General features: G+C 50.2%; 1 protein-coding gene across 1 annotated transcript; it reads left to right on the top strand.

Moving 5' to 3' along the window:
- The first annotated feature begins 643 nt into the window (after positions 1 to 643).
- Positions 644 to 13,129, top strand: MCM2 (minichromosome maintenance complex component 2). The gene is made up of 16 exons (XM_021534204.4): positions 644 to 681; positions 1,154 to 1,341; positions 1,881 to 2,056; positions 2,677 to 2,940; positions 3,952 to 4,171; positions 4,424 to 4,631; positions 5,316 to 5,450; positions 5,637 to 5,828; positions 6,924 to 7,017; positions 7,540 to 7,790; positions 8,043 to 8,169; positions 8,388 to 8,500; positions 8,631 to 8,873; positions 9,643 to 9,825; positions 11,037 to 11,192; positions 12,066 to 13,129. Exons 1-16 carry the CDS (start codon positions 676 to 678, stop codon positions 12,174 to 12,176), a joined length of 2,667 nt encoding a protein of 888 aa, XP_021389879.2. The 5' UTR covers positions 644 to 675; the 3' UTR covers positions 12,177 to 13,129.
- Positions 13,130 to 22,737: the final 9,608 nt, after the last annotated feature.

Raw genomic sequence — 22,737 nt, forward strand, 5'->3', positions numbered from 1 at the left:
TGTCACGCAAGACCCTGTGGCCTGAAGGAAGCATTCCATCTCCTTGCTAAACATCAGCCTGTTGCTTGTCTCTCTAAATTCCTCTGCCAATCTCTATGGGACGGGTGCTCTTCTTCAGTTCCTCTCATTAATGGCATTTGCTTGCTGCACTGAACAGCTGGAGAGACAGATGTGTCTGCCCTGTTACTTCCAGCACATAGAGGCTTGCATTAAAAAAAAAAAAAAAAAAATTAAAAACCAAACAGATAAACAAACCCACCCCCCCAAAACCACAAAATGCCAGAACCTCCTTCCCACGTCTTGTAGTTCCAGCGAGAATCAGAACAAAGATGATTGAATGGGTCAGTGGCAAACCCTGTCCAGCAAGGCTTGATTTTAGCTCCCAAAGAGGCAGCCGTGAGCACGGGAATTCACGGCGGGATCTCTCCCGTCACTCGGGTTCGCGGGAGGAGGAGATCCCTCAAGCCCAGAGGGAAATGTTTGCCAAAGTTTGCCAGTGCCGCCCGAGCCCCCTTGGTCGCTGTGGGTGGCGGGGGGTGGCGCTGGGTCCCGCCCCCGCTCATGCATATTCACAATGGACCCGCCCCTGTATCCATTATTCATGAGGTTTCGCGCGCTTTCGGGACCACGTGGTTTGGTTTTCGCGCGGAATCGGCGGCGCGGGAAGCGGCGGCCATGGCGGTGAGTGGCCGTGCCGGGCCGGGCCGGGCCGAGCTGGGCTAGGCTAGGCTAGGCTAGGGGAGGGGAGCCGTTCATTTGGGGTGCAGCCCCGCGGTGCGGGGCTCGGGTTCTCCCCGCTGCCGGACACTTGGCGCTGCGGCCGTGCGGGGTCCAGAGAGGATTTTGAGTGGGGGGGGCACAGTGGGGGCGCGCCTGGCGGTTCTCCCGAAACGCCGAGGGAATTTTCCTGCATGCCCGGCGCCGCCGAGGAGAGAGCCGGACCGGGGCAGGGTCGGACCCTTTCACTCCAGTCCGGCTGCGCTGCGAGGATGGATTTACCCCCATCTCTCCCCCCCCCCCCAAATATGTTTCCATATTGCGAGGAGGGCTAATTATTATAACTCACGGTGATCCATATGGCAGAGGCCCCTGGAGGCACTAGCCCCGCTCTCTCCTGCGGCCCCCTGCCCTCACCTCCCTGCCGTCCTTGCAGGACTCCTCCGAGTCGCAGGCAGCGGTGACCAGCCCCGTGCGCAGCTCCCGCCGCGGCGATGCCTTCACGTCCAGCCCCGGTCGGGACCTGCCCCCCTTCGAGGATGAGTCCGAAGGGCTCCTGGGGACCGAGGGGCTCCCCGAGGAGGAGGAAGAAGGAGAAGAGCTCATTGGGGAAGGGATGGAAAGGTAAGAAAATCGTTCGGAGGGTTGTGTCCGATGATGGGGTGCTGGGGATGGCAGTGCAGCCAGCGACCTGGAGGGAGATCTCAGGCCTTGTGGGATCCTCTGCTGTGCTGGCAGCTGTGGGGAGGGGGCTGAAGAGCTGCTGGGCAATGGAGAAAGGTAAGAGTATGATGTCACTTGAGTTCTGTGAGAACTGAACAAAGTACCATCATGGTCCCGGGTGGGTAAACCAGGATCTGCCTGGATGTGTGATGTGCATTCAGCCCAGCTCTTTGCTTCTGCAGGCGTGAATTTTGATGTTTTACTCAGCAAGGTCTGCCGGCAAGCTGAACTTTACCAAAGGCTTGGATGCTGACATTCCTAAGCATGGTGCTGGAGCCCATTTACTGCAGGGCATCTTCCACTGGGAAGTGCCTTCCTGCTCAGCAGCGTTCTGTCCTGCTGCAGAACAGCTGTCCTGACACCTGCCCAGCAGTAGCTGGAGAAGGGCTGCAGAATTGCTTTCCTGGCCTGATTCCTTGCTCTGTGTGTGTGTGTGCTAGGGACTATCGCCCCATCCCAGAGCTGGATGTGTACGAAGCAGAGGGCCTGGCCCTGGACGATGAAGATGTGGAGGAGCTGACTGCCAGCCAGCGGGAAGCTGCCGAGCGAGTGATGAGGCAGCGGGACCGAGAGCTGGGGCAGGGCATGGGCCGCATGAGGAGAGGGCTGCTCTACGGTAGGTGCAGGGAGCTGTACCACCCTGTGTGCCTGATAATAACCTGGCCCTCAGAGGGAGCTGGGCTCTCTACTCTCAGGTTAGTAGGGAGGTCTCTAGAGCTCCAGTGTGCCTGGGCTCTTAATGAAATCACTGGCTGTGGGCTTGCCTGGATTCCCCAGTGCAGGATCCCTTTCCTTTGGGTTTCCTAGGAGCTCATTTGGTGTCCTTCTGGTCACTGCTGAAACAAATTTAGGATCTTGGGCCTGTGTCAAAGGGTTGGGATTCTACCAAGCTGTGCTGTAGAGTTTGTTGGTGTTGATGCTCCTGTACAGACTTCTGTGGGCTGATGGAAGTGTCTTTGATGCACTTTCAAACTCATTCCTTGGTCAGTGCATTAATAGACTTGAATGTGTGCTGTTGCATACAAATCTTCAAATTCACACCCTTAAAGTCTTGGCTATCTTGTGGAAGATGTAGGAGCAAGTCTAGAACTGGATTTAGGCTGGACCTGGAATGTCTCTTGGTTTGTGAGGCTGTGACCTCTTCACTTCCACAGCCTATACAGTCCCACTGTGACTAATCCATAGAGTGGGAATGGGAATCCCAGCTCTTGAGCAGTTTTTCCTCTCACCCCTTAGACAGTGATGATGAGGATGAAGACCGTCCTGCACGGAAGAGGCGGCTGGCGGAGCGCGCTGCCGAAGGCATGGAAGAGGAGGATGAGGACATGATTGAGAGCATTGAGAACCTGGAGGACATGAAAGGGCACTCAGTGAGGGAGTGGGTTTCCATGGCAGCGCCCCGGCTTGAGATCTATCACCGCTTCAAGAACTTCCTGAAGACCCACGTGGACGACCATGGGCACAATGTCTTCAAGGAGAGGATCAGTGACATGTGCAAAGGTAGGACTGGGTCATTGGAGGCTCTCTCTTTCTTTATGTGGGTCATGGTACTTTGTGGTGATCCAGTACAGAGGTGGATATTTTGCTGCTCTCTTTGTTCCAGACGTTGAATCAGCACTTCAAGAAAGCTTGATGCTGATGGAGATAAATGAATAATGGAAACATGTCTACTGTCTTCTTTGATTCTGGCTGACTAATTAGAAGTCCCCTGGCGTCTGCTCCTCATTAATATTCATTTTGTAGAAATGCTAGCAGAAGAATATGCGGGGCAGCAGACAGTGGTCTGCAAGTTTGTGATCTGAAAGAGACAACAATTGCTTGCTGTCTGCACCAGTTACTTTCTCACACTGGAAACTGCATTATCCAGCAAGGGGACACAAATAGACCTTGTGACTTTGGAAACTGTGTCAGTGTTGCAGCCTTGTATTCTGACTAGGCACTGCCAGAAGAAACGGTCATTAAGGCTGTCATTGATGAGTTTTAAAAGCAGAAATTGTCACATCTAGGAACAGCTCATGTAGCTGTACTTGTTGTATTTCTTCTTTATATTGAGCAGAAGCTTGAGCAGTGGAACAGGATCAATTTTGTAAAGCTAGGAAATAAAAGGCATTTGTCTCATCCATTTCCACAAACATAAGACACAGGAGGTTTTTTGCCAACCATTCAGCATACATAATGTCTCTCCTATTAACTTCTGTTTCCTGGAGGTCTCTGAGAGAGTTGTGTATTGGGCTGAGGCTTTTGAATTTCGGGAGCAGTGAGCCTGGGATGTTTCTGTGCAGAACTGGAGAGGAACAATCACAGGCTTGGTACTGATGAAGAATTTGTTAAGAGAAATAAATTTAAAAGGGTTTTCCACCCACTTCCAAATTGTTAATCTCTAAACTCCAGGGAAGGTGCAGAGATCTATTAACTGCAGCCTGCAGGATACAGGCTTGTATGTTCTGGCTATCCTTTGGGGACTCCTTGAGGAGTGAACAGACTGAAATCACACCTTGTTTTTTTCTTAAGAGAACAGAGAGAGTCTGGTGGTGAACTACGAGGATCTGGCAGCCCAGGAGCATGTCCTTGCCTACTTTCTGCCTGAGGCCCCAGCAGAGATGCTGAAGATCTTCGATGAAGCAGCCAAAGAAGTGGTGCTGGCCATGTACCCCAAGTATGATCGGATTGCTCAGGAGATCCATGTCCGCATCTCCCACCTCCCTCTGGTGGAAGAGCTGCGGTCACTCAGGTAAGAGCAGAGCTACCAGCAGTGGCTATGGGGCTTGCATTAGGCTTTGGGGTGCTCAGGACTCAAACCTGTGAGCTAAACCTCTGGATAATTTAACAGGATAGCTGAGCTTAGCACAGGGAAAAATCGTACTAAGCATGAACTTTCAGCATCCCTGAGGTAAACTTGTGCCTTGCAGCAGGAGTTTTTCTGGAGGGTGTTTAGCCTTCTGATGCCTGCAGGCATCCAGCGTATCTCTGTCTCTTTTTTCAGGCAGCTGCACTTGAATCAGTTGATCCGGACCAGTGGAGTGGTGACAAGTTGCACAGGGGTCCTGCCTCAGCTCAGCATGGTCAAATACAACTGCAGCAAGTGCAACTTCATCCTAGGACCCTTTTTCCAGTCGCAGAACCAGGAGGTGAAACCTGGTTCCTGTCCGGAGTGTCAGTCTCTTGGCCCGTTTGAAATCAACATGGAAGAGGTAAGAGATTGTGTGCTTGCCTGCTTGGGAGTGGCTGCTTGTCCTGCTCTGTTCCTCACAGCCCTGCTTTGACTCCCACCCTTTGTACAGCTTGCTGTGCCTAGAGGGCTCTTCTGCTATATCCAGGGGGCAGTGAAGATAGGTCTGTGCTCTTGACCTGCTCTTGATTCGGTTTATCAACCAAAAGTAATTTATTGCCACACTGTAGGTGTTTGGATTGAATCTTTTGCCACAACCATCTTTGTGGTACGCAGTTACTTATTTCTATTTTAGAAATGCAGAAGCACCCTGTCCAGATCTTCTTCCCAGGTTAGGTCAGTCTGTCCTGATCTGTCAGCTAAGGAAACCAGAGAACAAAATGGTTGATGAGGAGCTTCTGACTTTCATTCTTTTCTTTGATACCTTTAACCATCACAAGTAGAGCATTCTTCTCCCAGGAGCTGGTCTGGTATTTGGGTGGACAAACACTGTGGAGGCTAAAACACAGTGGTGAGATGCAGCAAAGTGCTTTCCTGTCCCCACTATTGTCTATCACACCCTGGAATTGCTCCTCACAACCTCCATCCTCCCATGTCCGTAGTTTTCTAACTGAAGTACAGTAAGTGTTGGAATGGCCCTTCTCTCGGAGGTGCCTGTGAAGAGCCATGCTGGACTTGCTGGGTAACTTGGATTTTGTTGCTGCAGACAGTCTATCAGAACTATCAGCGCATCAAGATCCAGGAGAGCCCAGGGAAGGTGGCTGCAGGCAGGCTGCCCCGCTCCAAGGATGCCATTCTCCTCGCTGATCTGGTGGACAGCTGCAAGCCAGGAGATGAGATTGTGAGTACAGTGTTCGAGTCCTGGGAGAGCACAGGGTATTTTTAAATTCTGACAGTGACATCACAGGGATATCCGTGGGGATATGACAGGGGGGTTGTCCTCAGATGCATTTGAGCCTTACCTTAGAATGGAGAAGGGGCTGTTTTGTACTGTGCAGGCACTGACAGAGCATTTCCTGCTTCCCAGGAGCTGACAGGGATCTACCACAACAACTACGATGGCTCCTTGAACACTGCCAATGGGTTCCCAGTGTTTGCAACTGTGATCCTGGCCAACCACATTGCCAAGAAAGACAACAAGCTGGCTGTTGGGGAACTGACTGATGAAGATGTGAAAGTGATTGTGGGTCTGTCCAAGGATGAGCAAATTGGGGAGAAGGTGGGTCAGCCTCAGACATCCCTTCTTTTCCTGTTGATAGCTTGCCATCAGCTGGCAGCTGGATCAGAAAGTGATGAAATGGGTCAGCTGGCCAAACAGGGTTAAAGGAACCCAGAAATCCCAGTTCTTTTTGAATGGTTTTCTGTAGCTCTCAGACAGCTGTTGGTGAGGGTTGGTTATAGGAGGGAAGTAAATAAGGAACCACCCTTGTAACTTTGGAGGTAAAATTTTCTGCTTCTCCCTTTCCTTCTCTGAGCCTTCTACATCACAACAGGGCTAGAATACAGGTGAGAGACACTCAGACACGGCTTATACCTGATCAGTTTTCTCTCTCTGTGTCATAAAAGCCAAGTGGCAGAAGTGTTCTGCGAGGCCAGTAACTGCATCTCCAGTTCTCTAAAGTGGGTATTGCTTAGCTTTAGTTGGGGTAGAGATTTTAGCTTTTCTTCCTCTACATGCTGAGACCTGAATCCAAAAACAAGCTCCTGGATTGGTACATGTTCACTTGTGTCAGATTTAATTTCTGTAATGGGGGACTTCACTCTGTTGCATTGGCTGTGCTGTTGTTAAAGTGACTGCTGTTGCAGTGGATGAAGCAGCTTCTGTTGAGCCTTCAGGAGTGTTTTAATACGAGTAGTCTCCAGCATCAGGTTATTTTCAGGAATACCCTTGAGAAAATAAGCCAGTTTGTAATATTTGATAATGATGACAGTTCATGTGTGGCATAGCCCATTCAATTACTGTCATGTGCAAGGAGTAAGCCTCTGATCAAGGCCTCCAGCTTTACAAGAGCTGATAACAGGCACTGTGATGTGCCTTGTGTAGAACAGGGTTGCGTAGGCAGTGGCAGCAGTTTCCAGCACCAGACTAAATAATCTGCCATGCCCAACAGCACCATTTTTGTGAAGCTCCTTTAGGCAACAGTGGGTGGGTCATCACCTTTGAAAAAGGTCTCACGCTGGATAATTAAATACTCTTTGAAGACAGCAATGTCTTAAGAGTAGCTTTAGGTATGGCACCTTGCTGATGTTTATGCAAGATTCTGTTCAGAATGGGAACTGGTATTCCCTGGACAACTCCTGGTTTCCCTTTCAGATTTTTGCCAGCATTGCCCCATCTATTTATGGACATGAAGATATCAAGAGGGGCTTGGCTTTAGCTCTGTTTGGTGGAGAGCCCAAAAACCCAGGTGAGTGTCACTTGTGTCCTTTGGTCCTGCCTCACTCAGGGGAGGGCAGAGGGGCTGGGGTTTGTGTCATTACAACAGGGTCAGTTAGAGTTGTCTGTGTGCCTTGGTAACAGACAAGGTTTAGCAGACTGAGGGATATCTGTGATTGAACTGGCTGTTTTATCACACTGAAAACTCTGGTGTGACAGTAGAAATCCTACAACTGAAAACAGCTCCAGCTGCAAACCTGGGCAAGTTTTTGTCCCTCCTGTAGGAGGTCACATTTAATGCTCCTTCAGAGGTTTGACCTTCTTGGCACCCTGATTTGTTATCATCTCCTTAGAAGGATATGTCAGCAAGGTTAGAAAGTCTGTTGTACAGAGATTACTCCCTCCAAAACTGACTTTCTTTCCCCCTCAACTTTCCTCTAAACTGGTTGCCATGACTGCTGATTGCCCTCTCTTCAGCTTTGTGGTGTTCAGAGCAGGGTTGCTGCCAAGCCATGCACTCAGCTGCCACGTGGTTTTCCCATTGCTTTTGTAGGTGGCAAACACAAAGTTCGTGGTGACATCAACGTGCTTCTGTGTGGAGACCCCGGTACTGCAAAATCACAGTTTCTTAAATATGTAGAGAAGGTGTCAAGCAGAGCAATTTTCACCACTGGCCAGGGTGCTTCTGCTGTGGGCCTCACAGCCTATGTGCAGAGGCACCCGGTCAGCAAGGAGTGGACTTTGGAGGCAGGAGCCCTCGTGCTGGCTGACAGAGGTGTCTGCCTCATTGATGAATTTGACAAGGTGAGCCCAGCTTCATCTCTGTGTGAAGGATTAGCTGTGAAGTGACCAGCTGTACCTCTGTCCTCTGAGGACACACTGTAACTCATGGTGACATCTCCCAGGTGACCAAAGTGCCCGCAGTTTGCTTAGGCTTGTGCTGGTCCATTGTGCAGCTTGCTGCCTTTTCACAGCATGTGGAGCTGATTGCCCTTGCTGTGTTTGGCAGCGGGGTATAGGTATAGTTTACTCTAAATCATTCTTGCTTTCCTGTAGATGAATGATCAAGATAGGACCAGCATCCATGAAGCCATGGAACAGCAAAGCATTTCCATCTCCAAAGCAGGCATTGTCACATCCTTGCAAGCTCGCTGCACCATTGTTGCTGCTGCCAATCCCATAGGTAAGTGCTGAGACACCACAGGATCATCTCAGGCTCTCAGCATAAGTCCATGGTCATGAGAGCTGTGGCACAGCTTCCCCTCCCTCTGCCTGGTTCCTTCGAGTCTGGAGCAGAGCTCAAGCAAGCAGAAAAGTCATTAGTAACATACTGGAGGTCTGTCCTTCCTCCAGAGCTCCAGCCTTGGAGCCTGTTTGACCTGGGTTATCTGTGTGACCCAGGTGGGCGATACGACCCGTCGCTGACGTTCTCGGAGAACGTGGACCTGACAGAGCCCATCATCTCTCGATTCGATATCCTGTGCGTGGTGAGAGACACGGTGGACCCAGTGCAGGTAGGGGCTGTGCCAGGAGTCTGAGCCTGCTGGGCCCCGCTGCTGCTGTTGGGATGCTCAGCTGCAGCTGCCCGTTGAGTTTCTTCTGTGCAGTGAGTGTGCTCAGTGTTGGTGCACTGCTCTCTTGTAGGATGAAATGCTTGCCCGGTTTGTTGTTGGCAGCCATGTCAAGCACCACCCAGGCAGCAAGGAGGCCGTGAATGGGGACACAAACGAGGTCATCCTTCCCAACACCTATGGGGTTGAACCCATTCCTCAGGAAATCCTGAGGAAATACATCGTCTATGCCAAAGAGAAGGTCCACCCCAAACTCAACCAGATGGACCAGGACAAGGTGGCCAGGATGTACAGTGACCTCAGGAAGGAGTCTATGGTGAGAATACTGAGGAAAGGAGGGAAGAACTGTATGTATCTAGACTGCAAATCAGCCTGAGACTGTTCCAGCATATGTTGACACATTCTTGCCATTCCCATCACAAAAGTCTGTGCCACTGTTCTGTGAGAGACAGGCAGATCCTGCAGTGTCTGCTGAACAGATGATTCTCCATCTAAGTGCAGAATCTTGCCTGTTGATGATGTGTGGGCTTATGGAATGGACACATGTATAGTGCCTGCTGTGGCAAAGTCCTTTTGTTGTCACCCAGTCTGGCAGGCCCGCAGGAGATATTTGCATTCACTCAGTTCCACGTGCTCCTGGTACATTACAGGGAGCCATTATCTGTAGAAATGCTGTTCTCTTTTGTCCATGGGATGTCTCAGGCTCATTTTATGCTCTCCAAGTGAAAGAGGAATTTGTTGAGGTGTGAGGGAGATTTTTGGTGCTTAGGAAAACTATACTTGTTTTGATTGGCCTTTTGTTTTTTAGCTCCTAAAATTTGCTGGAGGAAATAGGATTGCTAATCTTGGAAAGGCCCTAAACAGTGTCACAGAGTGACCCCACAACACCCCCTTGCACTGTGCTGAATTCAGATGAGCAGGGAAGCTGTGCCAGGCTGTGTGGCCGTGCCAGCAGGTGGCAGAGCCTCCTTAGCCTGAGTCACCCTCAGAGGTGCAGAGAGCTCCCTGTAGTGTGGGAGGAGCTGGATCCTGGGCCAGAGGGACCTGGCTCGTATCCTTCAGTGAGCACTGCCTCCTCCCCGCAGGCCACGGGCAGCATCCCCATCACGGTGCGGCACATTGAGTCCATGATCCGCATGGCCGAGGCGCACGCCCGCATGCACCTGCGCGATTACGTGGTGGAGGACGATGTCAACATGGCCATCAGGGTGATGCTGGAGAGCTTCATCGACACGCAGAAGTTCAGCGTCATGCGGACCATGCGCAAGGTGGGCACCGCCTGAGCCGGGGGCTGTGGCTGCACCCCAGCTCCCACGGTTCAGCTGCAGCTCCTTGCGCTGCCCTGGCTGTGGGAAGGGATTCATGCTCTGCAGGGTGTGGCCTGTGGAGACAGGCACTGAGCCTGTGGAAGTGGAGTACTGTGGGTCTGAAGTGACAAGGAAGTTCCCTGTCTGACCATCCAGGAGCCACTCTGGCAGTCGCACTAACGCCACCTGGGCTAGGACCAAGGCCACTTTACAGCTACACACACCACACAGACAAGGTTTCCTTACCAGTTTGGCCCCATAGCAAAGTCTCAAACATCTGGATACTTAAAATAATTTAATCATTGGACAATAACAACAGCTCAAGCTGGGTGCCTTTGAGGAGGGACCCCAAACAAGGCACTGTTCCGTGACTGTCCCTTGTTAGTGTGTGGTGAGGCAATGTCTTTGTTGGGTCTGAGAAGGAAGCTCAACTCAGCTTCCCTTGAGCTTCTGAGTCAAAAGCACTGCCATGTCTATTCTTTTTTGACACCTTCCCTGCTATTTTGGTACAGGGCACCTGCTGCTGCTGCTGCCAGGTGAGCAAGCCAAGCAGGCAGTTTGTTTCTTCACGTTTTTATTGGGCTCTCAGGGTACAGTTAACCACAGGGTAGCACTCACTGTGGGTTAGTGTGCAGTCTGCCCTGTTCTCTGAGTAGCAGGGGCTGGCTCTGAGCAGCTCTTGGCTGGCCATACGCTGGCATTTATCCACTGTTGAGTGTCTGCTCTCTGTCTGGACGACTCGTGGCCTCTCTCTTTGGCCTCAAACAGCCAGCCAAGTATGAGCGTCTGCTGGGCAGGCACAGGGCAGTCTGGGTGAAGGAAAACTGCTCTGTGCTTTGCCCAGGGCCAGCCCTCTCATGGCTGTGTCCCTGTGGGCAGCACAACTTCACAGCAGTGCATTGCTAGCCCCCAAGAGGCACCAGCACCCCTATGGAGATTCCAGATGGGAATAAAAGCAGTCAGCAGAGGAGTTGTGGCTGGCAGAGGGCTGCCACTGCATGTGCGGTGGCAGCTTGGCAAAGCCATGGTCACTTGAGCTACACTGAGGGCACAGGTGACTGCAGTGTCACTTGGTTCCCTGTGTGCTCTGTGGCTGGAGGGGTTGGTTGATGCTGGGCACTGCAGTGTGTCACTGTTCTGATCCTCATGGCTCATCTCATCCTCCCTCCCAGACATTCTCCCGCTACCTTTCATTCAAGCGAGACAACAACGAGCTGCTGCTGTTCATCCTGAAGCAGCTGATTGCAGAGCAGGTGCTGTACCAGAGAAACCGCTATGGAGCCCAGCAAGACACCATAGAAGTCCCAGAGAAGGACCTGGTGGACAAGGTATGGGTCTATACCAGCTGCCTCTGGGACTGGTTCATGATTTCTCTGCAGTCTCAGAACCAGGGGCATTCTGAGACTTCTAACTTCCCTTCCTGCATTATGATACCATGAAAAAGACTGGTGTTAATCAATATAACCCAGCATCAGGATTGTCTCCTCTGCATCTGCTCCATTGTTCAGAAGTTCTGTATTCTTCCCTCTCTGTTCTTGTACACCCCCATAAAGCTTTGGGGTTGGAATGGTAAATCCTGTGGTATGGTGCTTATGCAGATGAATGAGAACTCAATTTCCCTGGCATCTGCATTTGAAGAAGCAAAGAGCAGAAAAATCTGTGTATGAACTTTTCCAATCCCTCCTGAGGCTAGCTTGCCTCCTCCTTAATGCATCTTCATCCTCATCCAAAGATTGCACTTCTGGCTTGGCCTTTTTGTGCAAAACATTGACTTTGCTTTGCCACTAAAGCAGAGGGGTTTAGTGCTTTTCTGCTCTTTGCATCAGATGTGCAGAGTGCCTACTTCCAAAGCCACAGCTTGATGTTGCCCAGGTGACCACCCCCAGTCAGGAGTCTCCCTTGCAAACTCTCCTGCTGGATGAGGTCTTGGGGACTTTTGGATAGGAGGTACATTCTATCTCTGGTAGAAGTAAAGGGACACGCTGAGAGCAGGCAGATGCTGAGCTAGCATCCTCTCTTGGCTCAGCTCAGCACTGCCAATGCTCCCTCCTCCTGACCTGCAGTCTCCCCTGCTACTGCAGTTCTGGTTCCTGCTGAGCAGAGCAGAGATTGCTGACTATCAAATTTTATGCAGCCTCTGCTATGGAAAACCACGTGGTTCTTACTTTGATTAAATAAACATTTACCTCTGCTCCTCCCAGGCTCGGCAGATCAACATCCACAACCTCTCAGCCTTCTATGACAGTGAAGTGTTCAAGATGAACAGGTTCAGCCGGGACGTGAAGCGGAAGCTGATTGTCCAGCAGTTCTGAGGCTGGCAGCAGAGTCTGCCAGTGCTTCTGTGAGATGAGACCTCCACCTTTCAGCCCTCGAGGATGCTACAGAGATCCTGAGCCAGAGGGACTGAGCTGCACATCCTCTTGCTTGCTTTGTGCCTTATGGATTAAGGGAGTGCTGAGCTGCTGAAGACCTTGTGAATAGAACAGAATTAAGTAGTTAAATGCCCTGTCAAGTCTGTTTAGCAACTTAGTTCACTATTTTGCCTTGTAGCCAAGTACAGCAGGGGAATATTGCTGGCCATCTACATGACATGATTTCTGTTCGTTTGTCACTCGTTGTTATGGGCTTCTCTGCAGGAGGGACCAAGTGGGAGCATTTGGAAAGCATTATCCATCCCCCTTGGATTGCAAACACCCTCAGGGATTCTCTGGTCCCATCTCTGGTGACTGTACAGCCTGATGGGTGATAATTGCAACTGCTTTCAACTCTCCATGAACCAGCCAGCCTCTGCTCCAGGCCTTAGTGCCTGACACTTGACATTTCCCCAGGTGCCCACATGGTTTGACCTTGTGTTTGGTTTCTGCAGGGGAGGAGGGGGGAGGCAGAGGAAGATAAGAACTAAAACAAAGCATAGTTCTTTCTGATCTTAATGATGATGTGTTTGGGCACTGAAAACTCCTTCAGTACCTGTTCGGGAATCTCCAGAAGCCAGAGTGGAGAGACTTCCCTTGCCTTAGTGGATGTTACCTCTGTGTAGCTGTCAGCAGGTGTGAATTTACAGTTTAATCCATGTGCTACCTTTGACACCTAAATTGAACACCCTCTCTCACACCCATTTGTTGAGGGTGAATTACCCATGGTGCTGGTTTTGGGCATGGCAGTGGAGGAGGCCTAAGCTGGATGTGTTCAGGGAGGATGAGATGGGCTCAGTGTTCACATGCAATTTTCTTAGTATGTGTGTTTTAAATACATTTGTTTTTCAATACTTCTGCATTTCCTCTTTTGGTAACTCCTGCCACCAAGAGTAGAAGTAAGCATTTAAGTGAGTAACTTGGATGCTGCGTGAACTGCTCAGCAGTTTGTGGGGTTAGTTTTGGGTACAATCACATCTCATATTTGCTCTTCAGGTTAGTAGGAATGACAAGTGCTGGCTATCAGCTCTAGCTGAGATGTCTGCGGACTGATAGCAGGATGCACTTGCCCTGGACCATGCCATGAATGCTGCCTTCCCACCAAGGACCTGCCTGCAGTGCTTCCTTTCTCTGTCTTGTTTATGTTACTATCCCATTCCAGCTGTCCCATCAGTATTTCCCACCTCCCTTCCTTTCACACACTTGGGTTAGACAGCTTTATCTCATGCCTTGGCTGCCACTTGGATTCCAGTCTGGGAGAAGCAGTAACCCTCTGCAGGACGCAGCTGAGCTCTGCAGTGAATGTGCTTTTTCCTGGCTGGAGTTGTGGGACCTTACAGCATCTCCAGCCTCTTGCCTGAGCTCAGGAGAATTCGTGAGCTGGCTGCTGCAGTTGTGTGCTGGCCAAGCAGAGGTGTCCCTGGCTGTCGACACTGCCACCGTGGGGTTTGTCCCAATGATGTGTGTGTGTGTGTGTCCTCCCAGCCTGGAGCCAGCAGTGCTTGAGCCCTGCTGGGGGCTGAGCACATGACTCTCAGCCTGAAATTGGCTCTGTGGGTTGCCTCCTGTCTGCCAGCTCCCTCCTGTGCATTTGTTTAACTGTTTTGGCTGTTTTTTTCCCTTCCTACTGAGTCTCTACCAGGGCTTTCTGCAGGCAGCCCATAGGGAGGCATGCTGGTATTCCTTCCTTGCCTGAGCAAACCTTTGCCCCTGAACATAGTCCTGGATTGGGGATGGTCAAGCTGCTGTGTGCCTGCAACTGTCTGGTGAGGTCCAGTGTGGTTCCTCAGGGACACAGCTGTTAGCACCTTACCTCCTAATGCCAGAGGCCACAGAGACTGTCCCTGGGGAGAGCAACTGCCAGTGCTTGCACACTGTGCCCAGCTCTGAGGGAACCCACATACTTTGCTGGGGAAGGTCCTGGCCCTGAGAGAGCAAAACCAGAAATAACAAGGGCTGAAACAAGCTTGTCAAGCAAACTGGTGTGTTTGTGTCAATGAATGTTGGGTGCAGGAGGAGGAAGAGGCTTTGTGTCATACTGGAGAAAGAGAAAATGCTTCCTAAACCCTTGCAACCTTGTGAAGCCTCTGCTATGCCTGTAGTGACCCACAGTTCAATGGGTGGCCAAATATATCACTGCAAACTATGAGAGATACACGGGAATGGAGCAGGACTCCTGATTTTCCCAACTCCCTGCCCTGCTGCTGGACTGGGCTGTAAGGCACAGTAAGTTTTGTCCTACAGCTTTCTCCTGCCTCCTGTGCTCTGGTCCCACCTCACTTGGCACATGAAGTGAGCACTGGCAACAGAGAGATGCCATTGTTGGAGTTGCTTGTTTGTCATTTTGCTCACTCTGCCTCCCATATCTTCCACACAAAGGCAGTTGTGCCCTCCCACCATTGTGTTGCCAGCATCCAGCAGCGAAATGAATTCTTGCAGCTGCGCCCTCACTACTGCTGGCATCAGCTGCTCACTGGAGTGTTAATGCCAGTCTGAAGGCATGTTCCTCCTCTCACGGCCACTGAGCTTTTCAGGTTCCCTGGAGCAAGCTTTGGCTGTTGACAGCATCAGGTGTCTGGTCTGGACAGGGGTGCAGATGGGTGAAAAGCTGCTGCTCTGAGCAGGGACTGCCTTGCCAGGAGCCATGTTCCTGCTGAACATAGTGAGGATTTTGCTGCAGGGCTCTGGAGCTCAGCAAGCCAAGCCCCACTCATGGAATGAGGAGTTGCTCCCCTGACAACTTTGAGTTTAGCCAAGCTTCTGCACTTGGCTTCTTGCTGCTGTGATTCAAACTGCACAGTGCCCCTGGCAGCCAGGGGCAAAAGCAAGAGTCTGGGCTCACATGGAGGATAATAAAGGTGATCCCTGTAAAGGAGACAGGGCTTTATGGAGACAAGTGGTGTCCTTTGTGGTCATCTTCCCCTTGGGACTCTGGTTATTGGCAAAGGCTGGGTCAGTCTGGCTTCAAAGAGCATCTGGATTTGAAAAGGGCATGATGGGCCAGCTCCTGATCCAGTTTAATCTGAATGTGCTGCTTGCAAACTCCTGAGAGAGCAGCAGGGCTCTCTGCAGCTCATAATAAACTGTTTGAATTTAGCTGAGCACGGAACAAACACACACAACACACACAAACAGTGCACCTGCTGGGGCTCCATGAGCAAGTGCCTGCAAATACCAGCTAATCAATCAGCATGTGTGAGCTGGGAAAAAGGGAGAGATAGAGCCTGAAGGGAAGGGCTTTTAATTTGTTCTGGCAGAATTTAGCTTATGCCTTTATTGTGATCGTAAAGCAACACACTACATCTGCACGTCATGGGCTCACCCAGTGTGCCAGTGGTTGTTTGAGTTTGCCTGTCAAATGGCAGATGCCCCTTGAACAAGTGAAGTTCTACATTCAGCAGTGTGTTTTTCCCCAAATTAGTGCCAAAACCTCTTGGAAAAATTAGCATATTCAGCATTTCTGGACCAGCAGTGTTTCACGTTATCCCATTCCAGACCTTGGCTGGAAACTTCTCTGTCCATCTCCACTGTGTTTACCAAAGAGCTGTCTGGAAACTGGGTGACAAGAGCTTTCCCAGGGTAACAGTGCTGAGGAGCCAGCAGTTGTGTTGGTGAGTGGATCTTCCCATCCTGGTGCAGTCCAACCAGGAGGGCTGTTTCAGGTGCTTACAGCTCTGCCCTAGTTCACCTCAACTCACCTGAATTCCAGCACGTGAAGACAGTATGGGAGTACAGCAGATGTGTATCCACAGATACAGGTGAGTCATTGCAAACAGCTGCATCTCCTACTGTGCTGCAGCAAGGATGCACTCTGAACTTCCTAGTATTTTTCCATCTCCTAAAATACTTTTCTACTTAACAAAGCAGAGCCAAAATTGGATCAAGCTTCTGCTGTATTTTGCATCTATTATGCAGTTCTTGCTGCCATCACTGATTTAATGTCTCCATTATCATGGAGCACTGGTCTGCCAAGGATTCCAGCCATCCAGCATGCCCCTCAGCCTTTACTAAACATTTGTGAGCAGCCTTAAGGGGCTGCTGAGCTCTGCGTTTTTACAGCAAAAGCACCTTGGAAGAGCTTGTGCTCCCTTCTGCTCATTTTGCAAGTCACTTCTCTCTAAAGGAGAGGAAAGGCTGTTGGGAGAACCCAGAGAAGTGCCAAGTTTCTTCTCTGGGTGATCTCGTGCTCAGGGAGATCTGACAGTAACTGTCTGTCTAAAAGATGCTGAAGAGTTTTAGTCCCCCCAAATCCCATAGAAAGACATATGCAGGAGTACCAACAGAGCCTATGAGTCAGTGACTGGCTCTCCTCAGAGGCAAGAGTTACCAGCCCTCTTCATGTACAGGCTGATCCCTCTGATCTGAAAATACGTACCCACATTCCAGCTTAGTCAGCTATTAAAATAGCAAGAGTTTTTCTGAAGATGGCATTAGCCTTTTCAGTTTAGTAAGAAAAGTTGTAAACCACCTCTGGGTTCTACCCAGTGAAGATACTTGCCCATTAAAAGATAGGAACTCCCCCTCACTTTCTTAAGTCACTGTTCAAGGACAGGTTTCTATCTGGGCTCTGAGGGTATTAAAGGCCATAATTGTCCTGACCAGGCCCTCCTGGGCCTCTCTCCATACCTATGGCCTGGTGATCTATTATGCTCAGCCTGGGATTTATGTGAGCTTTGAGGGGGGAAATGCTGATGTATTTTCTGTGCCTGCTCAGAGTGCCTATTGCTTTGGGCTGTGATCCACAGACTGCCTTCATGATCTTGATCATCTTCTGCCACTGTGGAACTGCCAAGTGATTCCTGGCTGATGGCTGCCATCAGCAGGCCTTGACTCTGACCTAGGGACTGACTTGTTTGGTGCTGGTCTGGCTTCATCACTGTGAGCTTTTCTGGGGATCTGGACTTCTGGTTGAATCTGGGTCTCATCTCTGAGCTGCTCATCTGTCTTGGGTACTGGGGGGGCTGTCCTGCTGCCTGCTATGCTCAGCTCCCTGCTGTGTGCTCCTCAAACCTGGTACAATGAGGGTTTGACAGTAACTTCTTCAGGCTCTGGTCATATCTCTAAAACAGGCAAAGCTAACACTAAACCTCCTGTGCCTTGTCATCAACCCCTTGGCTTTACTGGGCTTTATCTTGCTTGTCCTTCTGCCCCAGCTAAAAGCTTTGGAAGATCTAAGGCTTGCTGCCCTCATGACATCCTCATTTCTGCAGATTTTTCATCCCTTCCAAAAAAGTAATGTGTTTACTCTCTGAGTTGATAAGCTCAACACAGAGATAAAGGGGTTCTCTAAGCGGTACAGAGGCCCAGATTAAATCATGTGAATGGCCCCAAACAGATTTATTCCTTTCTCCTTCCTGGCTGGGGGCTCAGAAGTCACCACTTGTGTAAATGGAGGGCTGTGACCATTTCTCTGCACACCAGCTGGGACAGAGCAACGTGACCTGGTTGCCATTCCCCTCAAGTGGGGAGCCCTGTCCCCTGGGCTGTGAGGAAACCTGGGTGAGATTTCAGCTGGGGAGCTGTCTGCCTCCTCGCCCCAGGTGACTCTGTTAAAGATTATTCTGGCCCCTTAATCAAATTCAATATAGCTCTGTTTTTGCTCTGCCCTCTAAGAATCCGCTGAGGTTTGCTGTCAGAGCGGCTATTAATGCAGCAATCAGCTCTGCTTTGGTGAGGGGAGAAACACGAACCTTTGGGGGTGGGAGGCAGCAGGGGCACGTGGAAACGGGGAAGTAAAGCACAACTTGTGCTTGTTCTGCCCCTGCACTTCACACCAGGAGATGGGAAAGAAGCAGGGCTGGTAGCAGCACTGTGTCCCGGGTGGGCAGTATGCTGTCCCTTGAGGGGAACAAACTGATGCAGAGATGAAGAAAGGTTCAAACTGATAGAGAAAATCTTGCTGGGGCTCTAAACAGAGCAGAATCTCTTATCTTGTAATTTCAGCCTATTCTGGAAGGCATTAGTTGCTCCAGGTCACTCCTCTTGAAGTGTTTATTATAGATCTTCCCCAGGAGGATTTTGGATGAGAGCAGGACCTGTGTGTTTTGCCCAGAGAATGGCTGCATGCCTGGGCTATGCAGGAATAGAGTGGGTACCCGCCCCTGCTTGGTACAGTCAAAAGGTTTCACGGTGTCCCAGAATTAAAAAGGCTAAGTCAGCAAATGAGCTTATACAAAGCTTTTCAGAGACTCTGAAGTAAATTCACATATTCTGGAAAAAAGAAGAGGTTAAATCTTTCCTTGTGCCTAAGGAGGGAGAGGCTGGACAGGGCAGGGAATTTTCCTCTTCTGGAGGGATGAGATGCCAAAAGGCTGTATAACTTGATAGAAGATTGTGTTAAATTGCATGGTGTGCCACAAGCCTGCTGTGTCACCCAGCCTCTGCCCCAAAGAGCAGACAATCAAGGTAATGGGAATGGCCCACTTTTTCCTTCTGATCTAAGAATGGGCACAGATCACCTTTTGTTGCCCTGACAAGTGTCAGTGGGCAAAGAAAGAAGGGTACCCTTTTCCTGGTACTAGTGACATCTTGCATTTTGTAACACTGCCAGAACTTAACATCTGACTGTTTATTTGTTTTGCTTATTGTTTACTTTCTTGCTCTGCTGAGCACAGGCAATAGATCACTTTCACCTTTGCAGATGAATTCAGTTTTGCTGTATTTAGGAGAATAAAACATCTCACCAGCATATTTCAAGTTAATTAGTTGCTGCTTTTTTTTCATGTGGCGTTTCAAAATAAGTTAAATTTCTCTGGAGATTAGACTTTGTAGTTAGTTTCTTTTTAATTGACAAGTCTTAGTCACCAAATTCTTTCCCTTAGCTATCACCTCATTCCTCTACCTCAGTAGTATTTGTTTGCAGGCATCTTGGAACAAAATGTGACCCTTACACTGAAATGGGAAAGCTGGCTGAATTTCCTGAAGGCAAAAGCCGTACAGTAACTCACAGGGGGAGACAGCAGAAGGATTTTCATTTTTGCCAGCCTGAAATACACACTTGCTTTCTGATTCTGCCTTACAGACGTAACTGTGAAATTGAACAATTTTGGGGAAGAACAGAAAAGCACTGATAATGATAATACCAAGAAAAAATTCTGAACAGCTTTGAAGCAGCTATAAAAAAAGCATTCAGTGCAATTGTAAAGCCTCTTTTACCAATGCTCTGAACATCGCATGAGAATATACACCAGGTAGGGAGGCTGGAGGGAGATCAAATGAGAAACGACAAGCCTTTGACTATAAAGCTGTCAATACCTCAGAAGAGAGCCAAGCCAGCTGCACCTATTCCAGGGAGTGTGAAATGGAGATGCAGGGGCTGTGCTGTGTTGAAGTTGGCGCTGCTTTTTAAAGAGAACTGGTGCTGCCCATCTCTGCCGGCTGTTTTCTGCTCCACTGGCAGCGCTGGCCTTGCTGATCGATGTTGCCACTAATTTTATTTAATTTTCTTGCCTAAGATGTATCTTCTCCTTTCATATTCCCCTTTTGTTGCTCAGTCTGAGATTGATGTATAATGTCAAAATACATCCAGGGAGCACCATGAGCTTCTGAGATTTGGGAGCTGGATGTGGCAGGGTCAGGAGATCTGAAAGGCTTTTAGTTACCCACTTGTAGTAAGCCACCTGCATGCAAAGACAGCCAAATTACCAGCAACAAAGTGAAAAATGACAAGAGCATTCATTAAATGCCATGCCTGGGCTAGAATCTCAGTGCACTAAAGTGTTTTTATCTCATCTAATGGGTAAGCGACAGCTCAGTAGTTCCTGCTGCATTTCCTGCTTGGTGGGGGCTGGGGGCTGCATTGATTCTGGGATAAAAAGGACTTTCAGAGCCCTGGATGGATGTGGTCTAAAAGAAGCCAAAAGCAAGTACTTTGGTCCAAGCCTGTCAGCTTTGCCTTGCCAGGCTGGGGAAGGGGTGCAGGCAGGTCTGTTACCTGCCCTGGTCGTGCTGGGGGAAGCTGCAGCACTGGAGCAGATGATGGAAAGAAAGAGCTGGCAAAAAGAGGCTGGCAACTGCACAAATGGGTGACATGTGCCAGGGCCAGCCTGCTACGAGCTGCTAAGGTCAGTATCAATAATACCAAGTACCCTCAGGTGACTGTTTGATTCATTACAGAGTTCAGCAGGTTATGGCACATTGACACCTTTCTCTAGTTGTTGAAAAAGAGCAAATTCATGACAGAAAAAAAAAAAATACCATCAATTTTTCTTTTGGGAGATTCACTCTTCAAACGACAACAACAACAAAAAATCAATTTACTTACAGAGAAATAAAGACTTTAGTGCTTTTTTAATGAACTCTTACTTAAGGAATAAGAATGCTTGAATTTAAAATCCTGATCATCCCCAGACCTATGTCCTGCTGTCTCAGTGACATGCTGTGTGGGAGAGGCAGAGTACCAGGCACACGGTACAAGCCCTGCAAGCACAAAGACATTTGGTGAGGCCATGACAGTACAGCTGTTTCCTCAGTTGGAACTTGCAATGTTGGATTTTAGCATCCCCTGCCATCCTAGGATGTGTGACAAGAAAGTTGTTTTGAAACCAAAGAGAAAGGTTCCTAGCCACTGCTGAGGAAACCTTGAAATCATGAGCTGAGTTCCTTGTGAGAAGGGACCAGGATGCTTTTGGGTCCTTTGGTTTGGAGTAATATTATATTTGTGGCCTTGAACCAAGAGCTGCACAGCTTTTCTGAGGGGCCACAAGCTGCAGGCCTGCAGGAGGGGAGTGGGATGGCTGTAGTCCATCCAGCTGGCAAGAGGGGTTGAAGTGCAGGGAGCTGGCACGTGTTCCCTCACAATTGCTGTGGTATTACAGGACCTCTTGAGCCTTATTTCTTGGACACCTGTCTGACAAAGCCCTTGCTTGAGTCATTTACTGTAATGTTGTGCCCTGAGGCCACTAAAGATGTATTTAATTTGAAATTTAGTGTAATTGGAGCAGTTGGTCTTGCTGTAATAATGATTTTCAGCAGGATATTCAGCATGTTCCTTTGCTGTGCTATCCACCAGAACTGCTCCAAGAGCTACAAACCCAGGAACTGCTGCAATACAGATTTTTTTTTTTTTAATAGACACATCAGTTTGCACAGAAGGGCATGGAAAAAAGGACATCAGCTGAATTAGTATCAATGTGACACTCTTGGATATGGTGGTGACACACCATGGGAAGGTTTTCCCAGCACGTGTCAAAGCAGCTGTCCCTTCTAGGGCAAAGCCTCCAACACAGACCCAGCTTCAGAAAATAGATGCAACACACCAAGCCTCAGGATGTAGTGAGTAATAAAGGAACCAACAAGAAGAGATGCTCTGCTGGATCTCATCCTAAGCAGCAATGAGAGGCTCGTTGGAGCTGTGAAGGTCAAAGACAGCCCTGGCTGCAGTCACCATGAGGTGGTGGAGTTCAGGATCCCAACACAAAACTGAGAAGAGCTGCATATCTGCATATCTTTATCTGGCTAATAAACCAGAGAGTCAAGCTTCCATCTGGAGGGGCCTTGACAGGCTGGAGAAGTGGGCTGACAGGAGCCTCCTGCAGCTCAGCAAGGCTTTCAAAGGGCTGCACCTGGGGAGGAAAGATCTCATGCACCAGAATATGCTGGGGCCACTCAGCTGGGAACCAGTTTGGCAGAGGAAAGGATCTGGAGGTCGTGGCAACACCAAATAAAATGTGAGCCAGACATATGCCTTTACCACAAAGGTACTGATGGCATCCAGGGCTGCGTTTCCTCCCAGTGGTGCACAGTGACAGTGCCAGAGGCAATGGGCACAAATCGAAAAACTGGAGTTCCTCCTGAACATCAGGAACCACATTTTACTGTGAGGGTGAGAAGTGGCTCAAGTTGTCCAGAGAAGGTGTAGGGTCTCCAACTTCGGGGATACTCAAAAGCCACCTGGTCATGGTCCTAGGAAACTGGCTGTAGGTGACCCACCTGACCAGATGGCCTCCAGAGGTGGAGAAATTAATTTGCCCAGCAGGAGAAGTTTTTCCAGGCGATGAAGTGAGGTGGGAAGTGAAGGGTGATGGAGAAGCGGTGGCTCCGATAGCCGTGGGCAGCTAAAGAAAGGTCAGCAGGCTGATGCGGGGGGTCTGTGGTTTGGGGACCGTCGCTGCCCCGGTGTTACGGCTGACAGGGCTCTGCCCTGCCGGCGGCGGGGCCCGGCGCATCCCCGCTGCCCGCGGCGGGGCTGATCACCCGCGCAAGCAGCCGCGCCGCCGGCACTCGTTGTGGGCATCGGGGCCGGCGTGCGGGGACCCGCGGGGACCCGCGCCCGGGGGGCGCCGGCCGGCTGGGCGGTGCCTCCGCCGCCAGGAATTAGGAGCAAGCCGAGGGCTGCGCTCCGCCCCTGCCCCGCCGCTCGGCCCGCGCAGCCGGCGGGCAGTGCGGACCCCCCTGCCGCTTCCCCGCCCCCGGAGCGGCGGCGGCGGCGGGAGGAGGCGGCGCCGGGCGGCGGGATGCGGAG

The sequence above is a fragment of the Lonchura striata genome, chromosome 12 (genome assembly GCF_050655825.1).
Source record: "Lonchura striata isolate lonStrDom1 chromosome 12, ASM5065582v1, whole genome shotgun sequence".
Lineage (NCBI taxonomy): Eukaryota > Metazoa > Chordata > Aves > Passeriformes > Estrildidae > Lonchura > Lonchura striata.

Excerpts from the sequence above, each read along its gene's own strand:
- MCM2 (XM_021534204.4), top strand. Across the intron at positions 8,170-8,387 it reads TGCTGCTGCCAATCCCATAG|GTGGGCGATACGACCCGTCG; the intron begins GTAAGTGCTGAG and ends TGTGTGACCCAG. Across the intron at positions 9,826-11,036 it reads TCATGCGGACCATGCGCAAG|ACATTCTCCCGCTACCTTTC; the intron begins GTGGGCACCGCC and ends CCTCCCTCCCAG.